Below are 14584 nucleotides of genomic sequence, written 5' to 3'. Positions count from 1 at the left end.
TTGTTTTCTTACCAAAAGTCATTAATACCCCACAATGCCAATCTATTATTCCCTCACATTCGGCATCCTTCTCACTGAGGTAACTAAGCTAAACTATCTACAAACTTCAGAAACCAGTATGTTTTAACTTTACCTGATTGTCTTTTCTTCTTTTTTTTTAGATGATTGCCTTTGGCATTCTCGTGGTAAGCTTGTGAAATGAACAAGTGTTTTCTTTATAAGAAACCTAATTATTATCATTATTATTACTATCGAAAAATAAAGACACCTCTTCCTACACGCTGGCGTAGAGCTATGATGAAGTTTGCATCCACTTCACCTGTTGTAAGTATCAGCCGAATGAACAACGCGTCTTGAGGGTTTGGTTAAACAAGAGGTATATCGAAACTCTAATTAAATAACAATAATACCTTTCTTTTACCTCTTCTTCCTGTAGATCGCGAATGGTCTTTACGGACTGAAAATTGTATTTGCGTAAGTTCTTAATGTAATACGTTTCACACATGCATACAAACAAAAGGCTCTTAAACTAATGATGATATTGTCTGTTTGAATATCTTTTTGCTATATTATTTTCTATAGCTTTATATTTGTGCTCTTTTTAGGTAAGACGAATCCACAAATTTAAAAGAAGAAGAAGAAAAGGACTTTCTAATCTATGTTTTTATTATACATACATATATTAGACACTCTTAATCGCCTCCATCGTATTGAAAGTGAAGTCTCGGACGAACACAAGCACGACTACAACTATGAGGCCAATCTCAAGGCCAAGAGATTCTATGCTCAGCGCAACATATACCTTACTGGATTCACACTTTTCCTTTCACTGTATGTAAATAATATAGTATATACATATAGGATTGCATTTTTTTTATTTGTTTGTTTATCTTATATTTATCATAATATGCTTGTTAATGAATAGTATTCTCGAGCGAACAAGCAAATTGGTTCTTGATATGTTGAAGCGCGAGGAAGAACTTGACAATGCAAAGAAGGAGGCAAGTATATATGAGTTTATTCGTGTGTTTGTGTGTGTGTTTGTGTGTGTAAACATAATGATGATGAATATGTTACTAACCATATAGTCTCCCTCTTACCCTTCTCCTATATTTTTACACAGTCTGCTGTTACAATGAAAGATCAGCAGCGTTTGATTGATCTCGAGTCAACTTACACCAAACAGGTCAATGAACTGACAAAGGAAATCAAGGAGTTGAAAACGAAGGAACTTGACATCGAGACACTCAAAAAGCAGGTTGAACAGCAGTCTGTAGAATACAACCGTTTGTCGGATGAGCGTAATGAATTCGAGAAAAAAGCAAACTTGATGACACTCGAGACAAGAAAGGATATTTAAAAAAGAAAATTGGAAAAAGCATTATTTTTTTTAAAAAAAAAAATTGGCTCGATAAGTATACAAGGCTGATTTTCGCTTATAAAATGAAACATTTTATTTTATATATATATATATATATATTATTTTGGTTTGGCTTGGGGTTACTAGACAGATGTTTTGTGTAAATGTCATGTGTCATTGTACATGTATGCGTGTATGCGTGTGTGTTTGTGTGTGTTTTTGTGTATAGATATGCGTATTTTGTATTTAAAGGGAAAAAATAATAAACAAAACAATAAGAGGATGACATTTCTTGGGTGTTGAAAATGTGGATTGATATAGGATTATGCAACAGTGATCGTACTCTCTACTTGGAATGTAGACTCTTGATCTTCTTCGTCCGCAAACTCATCTGGATCGTAAATGACTCTGATGATCAAAGAACAAGATGGACAACGAGCAACATCTTCACCATCTCTCAATTCATCCTACAATTTTGTTGTTGTTGTTGTTGTTTTTTTTTAGTTTAATACATGAAACTATAAATTCCTTAATGTACAAAGAAATGTACATGATTCAACAATAAGAAATTTTGTACACACCATATAAATTGTAAACTTGTCTCCACAAGGACAAGGATAAGTATACACTTGCTCATCCTCATCAAACTCCATGTCCTCAATCTCAATCTAAATCCAAAAAGTATTTATATATATATATATTCAAGTCAATCCAAGTATTCGGTGAAGAAAATTGCTTTATTTTTTATTTTATTAGCAATAAAAATACACACCTCATCATAAAAGGATGCCATGATCAAGTCTTTTGTGGGCTACTACTTTATTTTCTTTTTCTTCTTAAAGAATGTCAAAGATGGCTAGGTTACTTTGCAGCATTATTATCTGTTTTTTGTTTCTCACTGTGACTGTTGTCTCATTTGAGAACCTCTCAAGAGAGGGAATGCGCACAGACACACCTTCTAATAGGTAAACAGAAACGCAGACAGATAGAATGGATTATTCTTCGTTTTTTGTTTATTGGCGATAATATGCAAGACAATGAATGATGATGGTGGGAGAGGTAAAGCAATAAAAAAAAATAAAAAAGCAGAAAAGTAAAGTATAGATAATAATAAAAAAAAAGAAAAGAAAGAAAAATAATTCAAGTAGAAAAAAATAAGGTTGTACAGGCTTGAGAGAGGGAGGGAAAAGGGACAATTCGCATAGAATAGATATGTCTAAGTCTATTGCTGCATAGAATTTCCTTGGTAAGGCATGTAAGGACGCTGTCCCCCTCCTCCGTTTCCTCCGTTTCCTCCTGCTGATGCTGCGGCTGCGGCTGCTACTGCTGCAGCTGCTGATGTTGCGGCTGGAACATGGGAAAACTGTGGTGGTGGGCGGAGGAGTGGTGGTGCCTGGCCACCGCGTTGCATCCATGAATTTCCCATTTGGGCTGGGCTATATTCATCAATACGTCTCTTTTTGGACCGATCAAAGTCTTCGGCTTGACGTCCTTGTATTTGCGCTTGCTTGGGTTTATTGTCAGAACCAGCTGTGTCCCAACGACTCTGTCTCGAGGCGCGCCGGCTGCTAGTCCCATTGCTTGGGTTGGGATTAGGAGTGGGATTAGGGTTAGAATTAGGGTTTGGATTGAGATTGAGGTTGGGAATGAGATTTGGGATGAGATTGAGATTGAGGTTTGGATTGAGATTGAGAATTGCATTGAGAATTGCATTGGTATTGGTATTGGGAACATTGTTTGTATTCTCACTACCCTGAGGTCCTCCTCTTTCTCCTCGTTCGGTTCTGTCGTTTCTGTCGTTTCTGTCATTTCTGTCATTTCTGTCATTTCTGTCATTTCTGTCACCTCTGTCGCCTCTGTCTCTGTCTCCTCTGTCGCCTCTGTCACCTCTATCACCTCTGTCCCTTCTGTCTCTTCTGTCACCTCTGTCACCTCTATCTCTGTCTCTGTCGCTTCTGTCTCTGTCGCCTCTGTCTCTGTCTCTGTCGCTTCTGTCTCTTCTGTCGCTTCTGTCGCTTCTTTCGCTTCTTTCGTTTCTTTCTCCAGTACCAAATCCACCTCCTTCTTCAGCGTGTTTTTTCCACTCTGGTCTGTACTCTACTTCTGGTTCTTCGATCGTCATTTGATCCCGAACAGGTCTACTCTGGAAACCACCGACGGGTGCAGTCACTAGGCTGGCTTTTTCGTCTTCTGAGAGTTGATCAAGAGGGATAATCGATTCACCTTCATCATAATTGAACATTTTCTTGGGTCCAAATCCATATGCCCAATTGACCTTTATTATTATAATTATGAGATAAAGCAACGTAAATAAATGAATAAATAAATACTGGCACAGATATAATTACTGTTTTCTTATTATATCTACTACTTATCTAAACATGCCCCTCCCTCTTTTCTTGTAATACTATTCATCTGTATAGATGTATATCTATTTGTCTATCTATCTATAATTTCTTTTCTTTTCTACAAAGACACTTTACCTTGACAGGCTCCCCGTTAATTACTAGCCCATTTGATCCTTGCTTTGCCTTTTCTACTGCTGTTCTTTGGACAAATTTAATGAAGCCATTACAACGGCCCTTTGGCTTGTGAGACAGCTAAATTAAAGAAAAATGTATAAGTATTTAAAGTGAATAAAATTGACATGCATATACATGCACCTACAAGTCATTATATTCTCGTAATTTTATTTCTATAGTTATTATCATTACATGTATACTTACAATAATGCTGGCCAATTCACCATAGGTCGAGAATACGCGTGCAACATCTCCCTTTTCATACTTATCCGGTAGAGGTCCAACGAATAGGGTACGAGTCAAAACTATAAGCATAAAGATATAGACATGTATATATATATATATATATATAATAATTGAAATCATCAAAAAGAAAATTAAAAATGAATGAATGAATAAAAGTCAATATTTTTGTTGGTTTGTACATTTCAAAAGCATTTGTAAATGTCAAACAGTAACAACAGCGATTATTATTGTTTTTTAATAATATTATTATAATTAAGATCATTATTATTATTATTATTATTATTATTATTATTATTATTATTATTAATATTATTAATATTATTAATATTATTAATATTATTATCATTATTATTGTTATTATTAATATAATAATTATCATTATCATTATCATTATCATTATTGCTGTTATCATTGCTATTCTTATTGTAAGTATTATCACAACTGTGAGCATTATATTACCTCGAATACATCCAGAGGGAAGACTTGGATCACTAATTGGTCCTTGCAGTGGTAATTTGGTTGGGGTTGGAGACCATCCACCTCCATTTTCATTTGCACCTGAACCTGAACCTGCACCTGTATTTGTACCTGTACCTGAATTTCCGCTACCATTTACATTTCCGTTTATGTTTCCACCTGATTGCTTAGGTCCATCAAATCTATCTCTAGAACGATCAGAAAATTGAGGTCGGTTGGATTGACCTGCGCCAGTCATCATGGCCGGGCGACCATTGTTCCCAGCTGATCTTTGGAACCCATTAGGTTCTTGACGATCCATGAAAGACGACCGGGGTGAGTTGTTTTGTAAAGGTTGGTATCCAGGCTGCTGACGTTGTTGTTGCTGCTGCTGCTGTTGCTGCTGTTGCTGTTGCTGCTGCTGCTGTTGCTGTTGCTGCTGATACTGTTGGTGCTGGTGTTGCAGTTGCTGATTTTGCTGTTGCTGTTGCTGATTTTGCTGTTGATGTTGCTGATTGTTGTTGTTGTTGTTGTTGTAGGGTGCTCCAAGCCTTTGTCCTGACATAGGAGACTGGCGCCTCTGCTGTTGATGATAAGCCAATGCTTGTTCGAGGTTCATTGGAGGACGAGGCATCTCCGCGTGCTGGAATCCCGGGAATGAAGGAACCTGCTGGGATGAGGAGGAGGAGGATGATGGTGGAGGAGGTGGAGGAGGAAAGAATTGACGTCCTCCGCGAGAATCCCGGGAATCCCGAGGATCCCGAGGATCCCGTATATCACGAGGATCGCGTGGAGGAGTAGTATTTGCAGAACTGGATCTATCGAAATTTGCAGCAGAAAACCCACCCACAGAAGGACGCAACCGAGGATCACTTGGGAGGGTCTGTTGAGAATTAAATGGGGGCTCGAAACCTTGACCCATGCCTTGACCCATGCCTTGCCCAAAACCTTGACCAAAACCTGGGCCTGGACCTACACCTAGACTTTGATTTTGACCTTGTCCCTGCCCTTGACTTATACTTAGACCTTGTCCTTGTCCTGGCACTGGTCTACCAAAATTGGGAAATCCTGAGATTGAGAGTGGAGTGCTTGTGTTGATACTTGTGTTGGCATTTCTATTGACGTTGGCGTTGACATTGGCGTTGTTGTTTGAGCCAGTGTTTGTAGAAATCAGTCCAGGATTATTTATGGTGCTTATTGGGGCGGAAACCAGTCCACCCAAAAGTCTGGCCAGGTCAGGAGGTAATTCAGTTGAAGATGAAGACACATTCTCTTTGACATTATGGAATTCAGGCTTGATGGGATTGCTGATTTGCGGAAGAGGAGGTTGTGGAATTGTCTGACCGAGATTACCGAGATTACCTTGGCTGAGAGAATTCAGACTGGCCAAAAGCAGCGCGGTGTCAATAAGAGGAGGCGGGGTAGCAAGCACTAGAGAAGAAAAAACAATACAGAAAAAAAATGTACGATTTTGGGTTTAGTTTTTTTTCAGTTGTTGTGTTTTGTGTTTTGCGTTTTTTTTGTGTGAGATAGTGAGAGGGTAGGGGGATGGGAGGATGAGAGGGTGGCGGAAGTGGTGAGGGTATTGATTGATCACAATAAAAAATAATTCAACAAGGAATAAATGGGAGCAACCTTTTGTTTCTTCAGGATAAGCTTTATTGCCGCCGTCTGTCTGCCCAGCACTGATTGTTGATGAACTTTGCATAAATGAATGCTTTATGTACTCCACCACGTCTCGGGGATAAATGCTTCCCTGCTCCCAGAAATCGAGGGTCTTTTTGACTTTGTCCTATTTTATTTTGATGTAAAGATTAAGAAACCAAGACGAGCCCAAAATGTAAATCGAAAGGACGAGATAGAGATAAAGATAGATATAGTAATAGTAGTAATAATAATAAAAAGGAGTTCTTGACCCAAGAAATATAAGATATGACAAGCCGTAAACAAATGGTGGGTTTAAACGCTGGAGGAAAGGACACATGCTCCCGTGCAATACACACCAAGCACAGTACACGGCAAAAAAATACACACACGTGTACATCTATACATACATACACATACACACTCCTCAATAAAGAAATAAATAGAGAGAAAAGTGTATACGCGCATGTATATGTATGTATGTACGTATGTACGTATGTATATATATATGCAGGTGAGTGTAGGTAGGTAGGTAGGTAGGTAGGTAGACAAGTGGATTTCAAAGCACCTCTTTAGAAGGACAATCTTGGTTACACATTCATCGCATGGCCTTTCCACCTTTTTCTTTGTATTTGTATATATTTTTTCTTTGCTGAAAGAATAACAAGTTTTTGTTCCCATGCTTCTTCTTGTTCCAATTCTGTTTCAACATCGCTACTGTTTTCCTGTCTGACTGGAGTTGCCTCCTTTTTTTTTGTTCTTTCCTTCTTTTTTTTTGTTTTCTGGATGAAATGTTGTTCGGAAGGGGTACTTGTATGTGTGTTTCTTTAAGTGTTGCTGCTGCTGCTGCTGCTGCTGCTGAAACAATAATACTTTTGCTGTTTTTGATGATGATGAAAGTAATCGATGTTTCGTCTAGATGACAGATGTTGTTGTAGCTGATATACTTTTAATCTCGCTTTTTAATAGATTTTAAAACTGCTGTCTCGGTTTCTTGTTTGTGAGTATATCTGCACGGTTGCGTTGTTTCGTCCGTCCGTCCGTCCGTCCGCCCGTTTAATTGTGTGTGTGTATTTGAATACTCGTGTATACGTGTAAGCGGTCTTTACAGATACTGGTTGTAGCAATAGCACCTTACCAAAATACACTCCATGAACCAGTAATTTTGTAGATGATGATGACGACAGCAGCAGCAGCAACATATGACATTTGGTAATGGCAAATATATATATATGACCACATAGATGCAAACACATATGTATGTACATGTAGGCAAATATATGTAGAAGAAGAAATCGAAGAAGAAAAAGTATATATATATTTATAAAGAAAATAAAGAAAGAAAAAGATAAAAAAGAAAAATAATATCATACCTTATCCTTTACATTACATTGAGTAAAGCAGCCAGAAAGAGCGCCGTTCTTCATTGCGGTTGCAAATCGTTTGAGATAATTGTCCAGATCAACAGAAGCTGATTCATTTGCTTCTACTTTCTTTCTTGCCTGGCGATGGACAGCTCGAGAGATTGCGTCAATAACATATAGACCTGCAAGACGATAATCTGGAGGAGCTGATTCGATAAATCGAATGATGCATTGAATGATGTAGTTTGAATGCTAAAATAAATATATATATAAAGATAAAAAAGGAGAAGACAAAATGTTAATAAAGATGGATTTTTTCGAGACAAGACGGCATAGAAGTAAAAATATAAATGTAAAGAAAAATACCTGAGGATGAGCAAGAGCAGCTGCTTGAAGTCCAGTGATTCTAGAAGCTGACACAGGAAGTTTTGTTTCCAAGAGAGACTTGATGTCCTTATCAAAGGTTGTCTTGTCCCATTCACTGTCCATATTATATTTGTGTATTTACGTGCGTATAATCTTGTTTTTTTTTGTTTGTAAATTTGGTTTCCTTTTCTTTTTCTTTTTCGTTTGTTGGAGGTTTGTGGTTGGTGGTTTTTGACTGAATTGAAGATTGTCAGCTGTGATTATTTCTTCTTATGCTTCTTCTTTGCCGTTATCCTAGAGGTTTAGATTTCTTGTAGGGGTGTTTTTGTTTTTTTTTTTTGTTTTTTGGCTGGTGAGAAACAGGATGTTGTAGGTAAAAAACGAAAGAAAAAAAAATTGTTTGTCATGTACATACGTTGCGTCACTTTGCCAGTCACACAATCAGCAATCAACAATCAACAATAAACAATAAATATATATATATACAACAACGTGGTCAATATTAATAATGTGATTAAAGGTTGATAAAATGAATATAATTGTACATGTATATCATTTTGTATTTTATTAAAAGCTCGTGAATTTTTTATTAAATATATGTATGGATATTCCACTGTATGCAAATCAGCATTTTAAAAAGTAAAAATGAATGGAGTATAAGTGAATAAAAATATTCCTGCATTGAAGAAAGGGAGTCCAAATGTATTCATTTTCATATAATTTTTTACATTAACATTAGAGGAAGCAAGAATGCTTTCATATACGTTTGTTACTACTTCTTTTTGTTTGGTAATTCAAACGTAAAATGTATTCTCTAATATCAGAATATCAATTTCCTTAGAGTGTATCATTCATTTATAATCAATTACTTGAAAAGGTTTCTTTTATAAAAAGTATATGTATATGGTTTTTTTATTTATTTTTTATTTTCATATTCAAAATGTTTAATCACAGGCTATATACAATCTATATTATAAATATGTTGAGCTACGTATTATTAATACTACTAGAACCGAAATCCTTGTGGCTTTTTTTTTGTTTATCATCATTCACGAGAAAGAATCTGAAATTTTTAAAAAGAGAATTGAATAAGTATAAATATTATGGAATTTTCTTTAAAAAAAATTATTTGATATAAAAAAAATATATCAATGGCTCAGAAAAATATGGTTCATAATCATCAAGAAACTTATGCGTGGTGCATGAAACGATTGTCATCATTGGCCATTGGTACTTTTTTTATATCAAATAAAGATAAAATTACAATTTCGATTTATAGAAACTTACCATTTAAAAAAAATACACAATGTTGACCAAGCCATTTGTTGATATTTCACAACTTTAAGCCAACCAAAACAATCTTGCTACAAGTAGTAAGCGTAGTAATCTGTATGAAATAATAAAGCAAAAATGTTTAGATTCTTGTAATTTGATAAATGTCATATGTATATACACATACAATATCGCATAAATATTGTTATTATTTCAGTAGTTTCGTTTTGTTTTTTTTTATAATCACGAGATTTAAAGTTGTATCATTCAGTAACGAAAAAATTATTGAGTTCTCTTCAGCGATTTTTCAGAGAGATTCCCATTTTCTTAAGAAAATCATCATTTGATACAACTCTTTATTCTCACTCAAAACAAAATAAAGAAATAATAACAGCATTTGACTGCATATATGTATATGCATATATACAAGGTAATAGTAATGGACTTGAAAACTTACGGTTTGGACAGATGGCCGGTTGGGGCGTATGGGATAAGGATTTGGTTGTTGTTATATATACAAAGATTGGTAAGAAAAACAAATCAATTCATCAAAAACAAAAAAGAACTTTCAGCTTGGCTTTTTAAACTTATTTGAACAGCAAGAAATTTTTTATCGTCGGAATGTAAATATTTGTATTTTTGGGACAGGTTTTTTTTTTATTTAATTTTTATTGGTTGAGGCTCCTTTTTAAAATATAAAATATATATATACATATTAGTATTATAATTGCTTTATTTTATTTTATTTTATTTTAAAGATCTAGTGGTCCAAAAGGTGACAATGGCTCAGCCATCGTGCGCTGCCCAACTCTGAGTTTGGCTGAACGACTGCGAGAATTGACTGCTGTTTCTTCCTTTGAAGCTTGAACCACACTCTTGGATTTCAATTCAAATGATGGGACGACACTGTGTTTGTGCAATACCTGGCCACTTGGCTGCTTCAATAGTACGTCGGCATCGTAGTTGTTGCGTGTCGCCTTTCTGAACTCACGGTTAGCAGCCCGTTTGAGACTAAACTGGTTTGTCTCGGCTTCCTGAGTCGATCTTTTGCCAGCACAGTGGTAAAGAAAGTTCTTTGCGATCCTGTCTTCGAGTGAGTGGAAACTGACGACAACTAGGCGACCCTGAGGCCGCAAGAGATACTCGCTCGACCGCAGAGCACTCTCTAGTTCGGCCAGCTCGTCGTTGATGTAAATTCTTAGTGCCTGAAAAGTGCGCGCGGCTGAGTTTCTTAACATGTCGTCGTCTCCACGCTGCCAACGCGGCTGTGGGCATGTCTTTTGTACAATTGCTGCCAGTTCGCCTGTTGTTTCAATTGGAGCCTTTTGGCGGGCATCCACAATTGCGGCTGCGATTTTTCTTGATAGGCGATCACCGCCATACTATTTACATATATGTATGTATATATATTGTGATTAGTACTAAGTATTAAATTACTACTGGTATAAAGATTTGTAAAATAGACAACTAAAGATATTATTATTATTATTATATTGATTGTTTAGTTTGTTTGTTTTTACCTTGTATATAATGTCAGCAATCTGCTCTCTTGAATAAAAATTGACTAGTTCATAAGCTGAAATTGATTTGCGCATCAGACGAGCTTCGTCTTCAAATGTAAACTCTTCGGATGATGATGAAGGAGCGTCTTTTCCACGAGAACACATTCGCATATCAAGAGGTCCATCGAGTTTGTAAGAAAATCCTCGCGAAGCGGTCTCAATCTATTTTGTTTGTTTGTGTATGTGTGTAGTTATGAGTATGATTATTTAATAAATATATATATATATATATATCATGTATGTTTACTTGACCACTGGATACACCAATATCCATAACCATTCCATCAAAGCAAGGAAAACTATTCAGTATATATATAGATATGTTAATTACAATGTAACCTTTCTTTTTTTTTAAAAAAAAAAAGTAATATATGTTTGCCTATATGTTTAATTAAATAAGATTTACCTCCAGTCAAAGTTCTTCTTTACTGCAGAATCAATTTGACCAAATTTACTAAGAAGCGGGAATAATCTACCCCTAATAACATCAAAGAAAAAAAAGAATTATTAATTTTAAAACAATAAAATTATGTATATAGCTTTACTTGTAATCAGGTGTAGCAGCCAATTGAAGTGCTTTTTCATAAGCAGTGGGATCTTGGTCAACAGCAACAACCTTGCAATCACATGAATCTAATGAAGTTTATTTTATTATTTATAAATAAATAAATAAATAAATAATAATAATAATAAAGATTAATTGATTATACAAATGAATGAATGTTTGAATGTTTGAATGTTTGAATGTACCTAGGATTGCTTTTGTGTATCCACCATCACCAAATGTAAGATCGCAGTAGATCTTTCCTGGCTCTGGTGCAAGATGAGTCAAGACTTCGGAAAGCATGACAGGTGTATGTATTTTGGTGTATGGAAGTTCGTCATTGGCGATTGTTGTATAATTTTTTAGTATAGATTTGACAGGATACTTTGGAATGAGGTTAAAGTGGTAGCTGTAAAAGTGAGACCAACGACCAACTTGTCTAACAAGCATGGTAGATATATATATATATATAATGATAATGATAATAATAGGGTAGGTAGAGTCTAAATATGGAAAAAACGAAACACACGCACACACTAAAGAATTTTTTGATAGCTGAATTGAATTGAATTGAATTGAATCGAATGTGTATTTGCGTGTGGGTATATATTGTATTGTATTATAAAACATAATCCCATTTGTAGATAAATGATAGTGATCCTTGATATTTTAAAATACACACGCACGTACCCACACGCACCCAGGCACACTCAAAGGCACACAAAGACACGTAAAAAGAAGAAGAAGAGATAAAAGGCAATACAGATAATGGGTATCTTGTAAAAATACTTCTTTATTAAATTGTTGTTTAAAATATATATATAAAAATGAATGCAAGTGTAAACTATTGAAATGGTTGAAATGGTTAAATATATAAAAGTATGAATTATAATAATTTATATAAAGAGCAACAAATAAAAAGGAACAGGGAAGTAACTGTCTAATGGATTCCTTCTGTTTTTGAAAGAACCCTGTAGATTATTTATTTTATTTTATTTAAAAAAAAATGTTACCTATATATATATAAAAGAAGAGGGGAAACCCTTTTATTTTTATTTCGTTTTAGGTATAAAAAAAATTCCATTTATTGTCTTGCACTTTTGTTATCTACCGTAAAGATACGTGTATGTATAACTTTAGATGACTAGATATCTCTTTTATTACTACACCGAATATATATATATATAAAAGTATTAATTATAATACAAGAAAAAGAGATTTTGTGTTACATGGGAATAATTCACACATCTTGCTAAAAAAGAATCTAAAAAAGATCTATTAATCTTTTTTAAAGATGATCAAAATTGCATCAATCAATCAGTCAATCAATCAGTCAATTTACCGATCTATTATATTCTATTTGATTTTATTCAATTTCGTGTCAGATCTTATTTTATATATAATATTTTATATTACTATTACTATTATTGCCATTGCCATTGCTGTTGCCATGGTTATTTTATTTTTATTTTTATTTTTTATTATACATGAATAATTTGAAAATATTAATATAAAGATATATGTATATAAATATATATATAATTGAAGGAAATCAAAAGAGAGATCAAGAGAGGGGAGGGTGAGTTGGTGTGTTTTGTGGGGTAAGGTTATTGTTATAAGAGATAATATTGTACATAAAATATATAATATAGGAAAACAGAAGAGAAGAGAAGAGAGATGAATAAACGACTAAAAAAATTACTATTTTGTATTTATTTTGTGGCCGTGTGTTTCTTTTTTCATTTTTTTTTTACATAAACATATCTATATATATATGATATAAAGAAGTATATATATAAAAAAATCAAAAAAAAAAACACACAAGGGTGTGTAAAATAATATTCTTTTTCTTTTTGGATATAAAAAAAAAAGAAAAAGATTTACACAAGATGGGTCTGAAGCATCGAGAGCCACTGGTCGTAGGTTTCCTTCTTGACGTGCAACTGCCAGTCGAGTAATTGGAGCATTGTTTTTTCGGCCACATTTACGTGTGCGACCTTGAGTCCACTGACCTTGCTCCAGGCCACATTTTTGTAGGTTTTGTCCTGGAGATATTTGTGGGCGCAGATAAGGGCGGCGAGAAACATTCGTCTGCCACAAGAAGCAACGCCGTCTTGTTTGTTCTTTTGAATCTTTGTGCGGGCTCTGAAAAGATAAAAGATGGCGAGTTGGAGGGTCGAGTGGGTTGTTCGAGAGTATTTGAGAATATGGCGTAGAAAGGTGGTAAGGCTGGCGACAGGTTTATGGGATACAATTGGCTGAGGCCAAATGGTGTGAATTGCCTGCACAGTAATATCTTTTTTTTTTTTTGGAATTATATATAAGTATATATTATTGTTTTTCTTGTGTAAATGATAGTAAAGAGAATTTCATACCAACTAAAGAGTCAACATAGATTTTTTGTTTTGCTGCGACGCTTTTTGCTTGAGTGGGTTCGATTGATAGTAAGAGAGATAATAGATGCGGATTGGCAGCCAAGGTTGGGTAAGAGTGGCTTATGGAATCGGTCATGATTTGATAGGATTGAGTTGAGTTGAATTGAAAATTGAAGTGATTTGAATTGAAGTGAATTGAAATATATATATAATACAAATGAGGGGGAGAGAGAAAATGAAAATGAAAATGAAAATGAAAAAAAGGTTAAAAAAAAATTAAAAATAAAATAAAATTATAATTATAATTATAATTATAATTATAATTATAAATAATTATAAATATAAATATATATACAAAAAAAAATGAATAAAATATATATAAAATAAATAAATAAATAGATAAATAGATAGATAAAATGAAGAAGTAGAATAAGAAAAAGAAGAAGAAAAAAAAGAAGAAGAAGAAGAAGAAGAAGTGAGAAATATGAAATGATTTCTTTATAAAGGCATGATTATTTTGGCTGATAGGCAAAAATTAAAAAAAAAATTAAAAAAAAATTAAAAAAAATAAAAATAAATTAGAAGATGAGATGGATTAAAATAAAAATACTAGTATAATTTTTGAAACAATTTGAAACCCTCTCCCCCCACCTCACCTCATTTTATTTCTTTTATCTCTCTTTAAACATATAACATTCATAGATTCTATATGCTCATTTATATAGCAACATTTAATATATTTATTTATTAAGGCTTCTTTACTATACTTCTTTATGTATTTATTTTTTGTTTTTTTGTTTTTGTTTTGCTATACTTTTATACTGTGACATATATGTATACAAATATACAAATATACAAATATACATATATATA

The 14584-nt window shown here is 34.1% G+C and overlaps 4 protein-coding genes across 4 annotated transcripts; 1 reads left to right on the top strand and 3 right to left on the bottom strand.

The window, feature by feature from the left end:
- Positions 1 to 11: 11 nt before the first annotated feature.
- On the top strand, positions 12 to 1360 carry PHYBLDRAFT_180036 (hypothetical protein; the record flags this gene model as incomplete). The annotated part of the gene is made up of 8 exons (XM_018438255.1): positions 12 to 79; positions 162 to 185; positions 265 to 324; positions 437 to 474; positions 583 to 605; positions 687 to 831; positions 926 to 1005; positions 1089 to 1360. Exons 1-8 carry the CDS (start codon positions 35 to 37, stop codon positions 1358 to 1360), a joined length of 687 nt encoding a protein of 228 aa, XP_018295930.1. The 5' UTR covers positions 12 to 34.
- A 73-nt stretch (positions 1361 to 1433) lies between these two features.
- On the bottom strand, positions 1434 to 2184 carry PHYBLDRAFT_122623 (hypothetical protein). Its single transcript, XM_018428877.1, has 3 exons — positions 2133 to 2184; positions 1942 to 2028; positions 1434 to 1827 (listed from the first exon to the last, which is right to left on the bottom strand). Exons 1-3 carry the CDS (start codon positions 2151 to 2153, stop codon positions 1684 to 1686), a joined length of 252 nt encoding a protein of 83 aa, XP_018295929.1. The 5' UTR covers positions 2154 to 2184; the 3' UTR covers positions 1434 to 1683.
- Positions 2185 to 9889: 7705 nt separating this feature from the next.
- On the bottom strand, positions 9890 to 11678 carry PHYBLDRAFT_122621 (hypothetical protein). The gene is made up of 8 exons (XM_018428876.1): positions 11543 to 11678; positions 11338 to 11425; positions 11199 to 11270; positions 11040 to 11091; positions 10894 to 10954; positions 10751 to 10833; positions 10248 to 10612; positions 9890 to 10136 (listed from the first exon to the last, which is right to left on the bottom strand). Exons 1-8 carry the CDS (start codon positions 11637 to 11639, stop codon positions 9983 to 9985), a joined length of 972 nt encoding a protein of 323 aa, XP_018295928.1. The 5' UTR covers positions 11640 to 11678; the 3' UTR covers positions 9890 to 9982.
- A 1138-nt stretch (positions 11679 to 12816) lies between these two features.
- PHYBLDRAFT_185663 (cyclin) lies at positions 12817 to 13847 on the bottom strand (the record flags this gene model as incomplete). The annotated part of the gene is made up of 2 exons (XM_018439118.1): positions 12817 to 13632; positions 13712 to 13847. 2 exons carry the CDS (start codon positions 13845 to 13847, stop codon positions 13217 to 13219), a joined length of 552 nt encoding a protein of 183 aa, XP_018295927.1. The 3' UTR covers positions 12817 to 13216.
- Between the last annotated feature and the right edge of the window lie 737 nt (positions 13848 to 14584).

Source organism: Phycomyces blakesleeanus (assembly GCF_001638985.1).
Source record: "Phycomyces blakesleeanus NRRL 1555(-) unplaced genomic scaffold PHYBLscaffold_4, whole genome shotgun sequence".
Lineage (NCBI taxonomy): Eukaryota > Fungi > Mucoromycota > Mucoromycetes > Mucorales > Phycomycetaceae > Phycomyces > Phycomyces blakesleeanus.
This window is presented reverse-complemented; position numbering and strand designations above follow the sequence as displayed.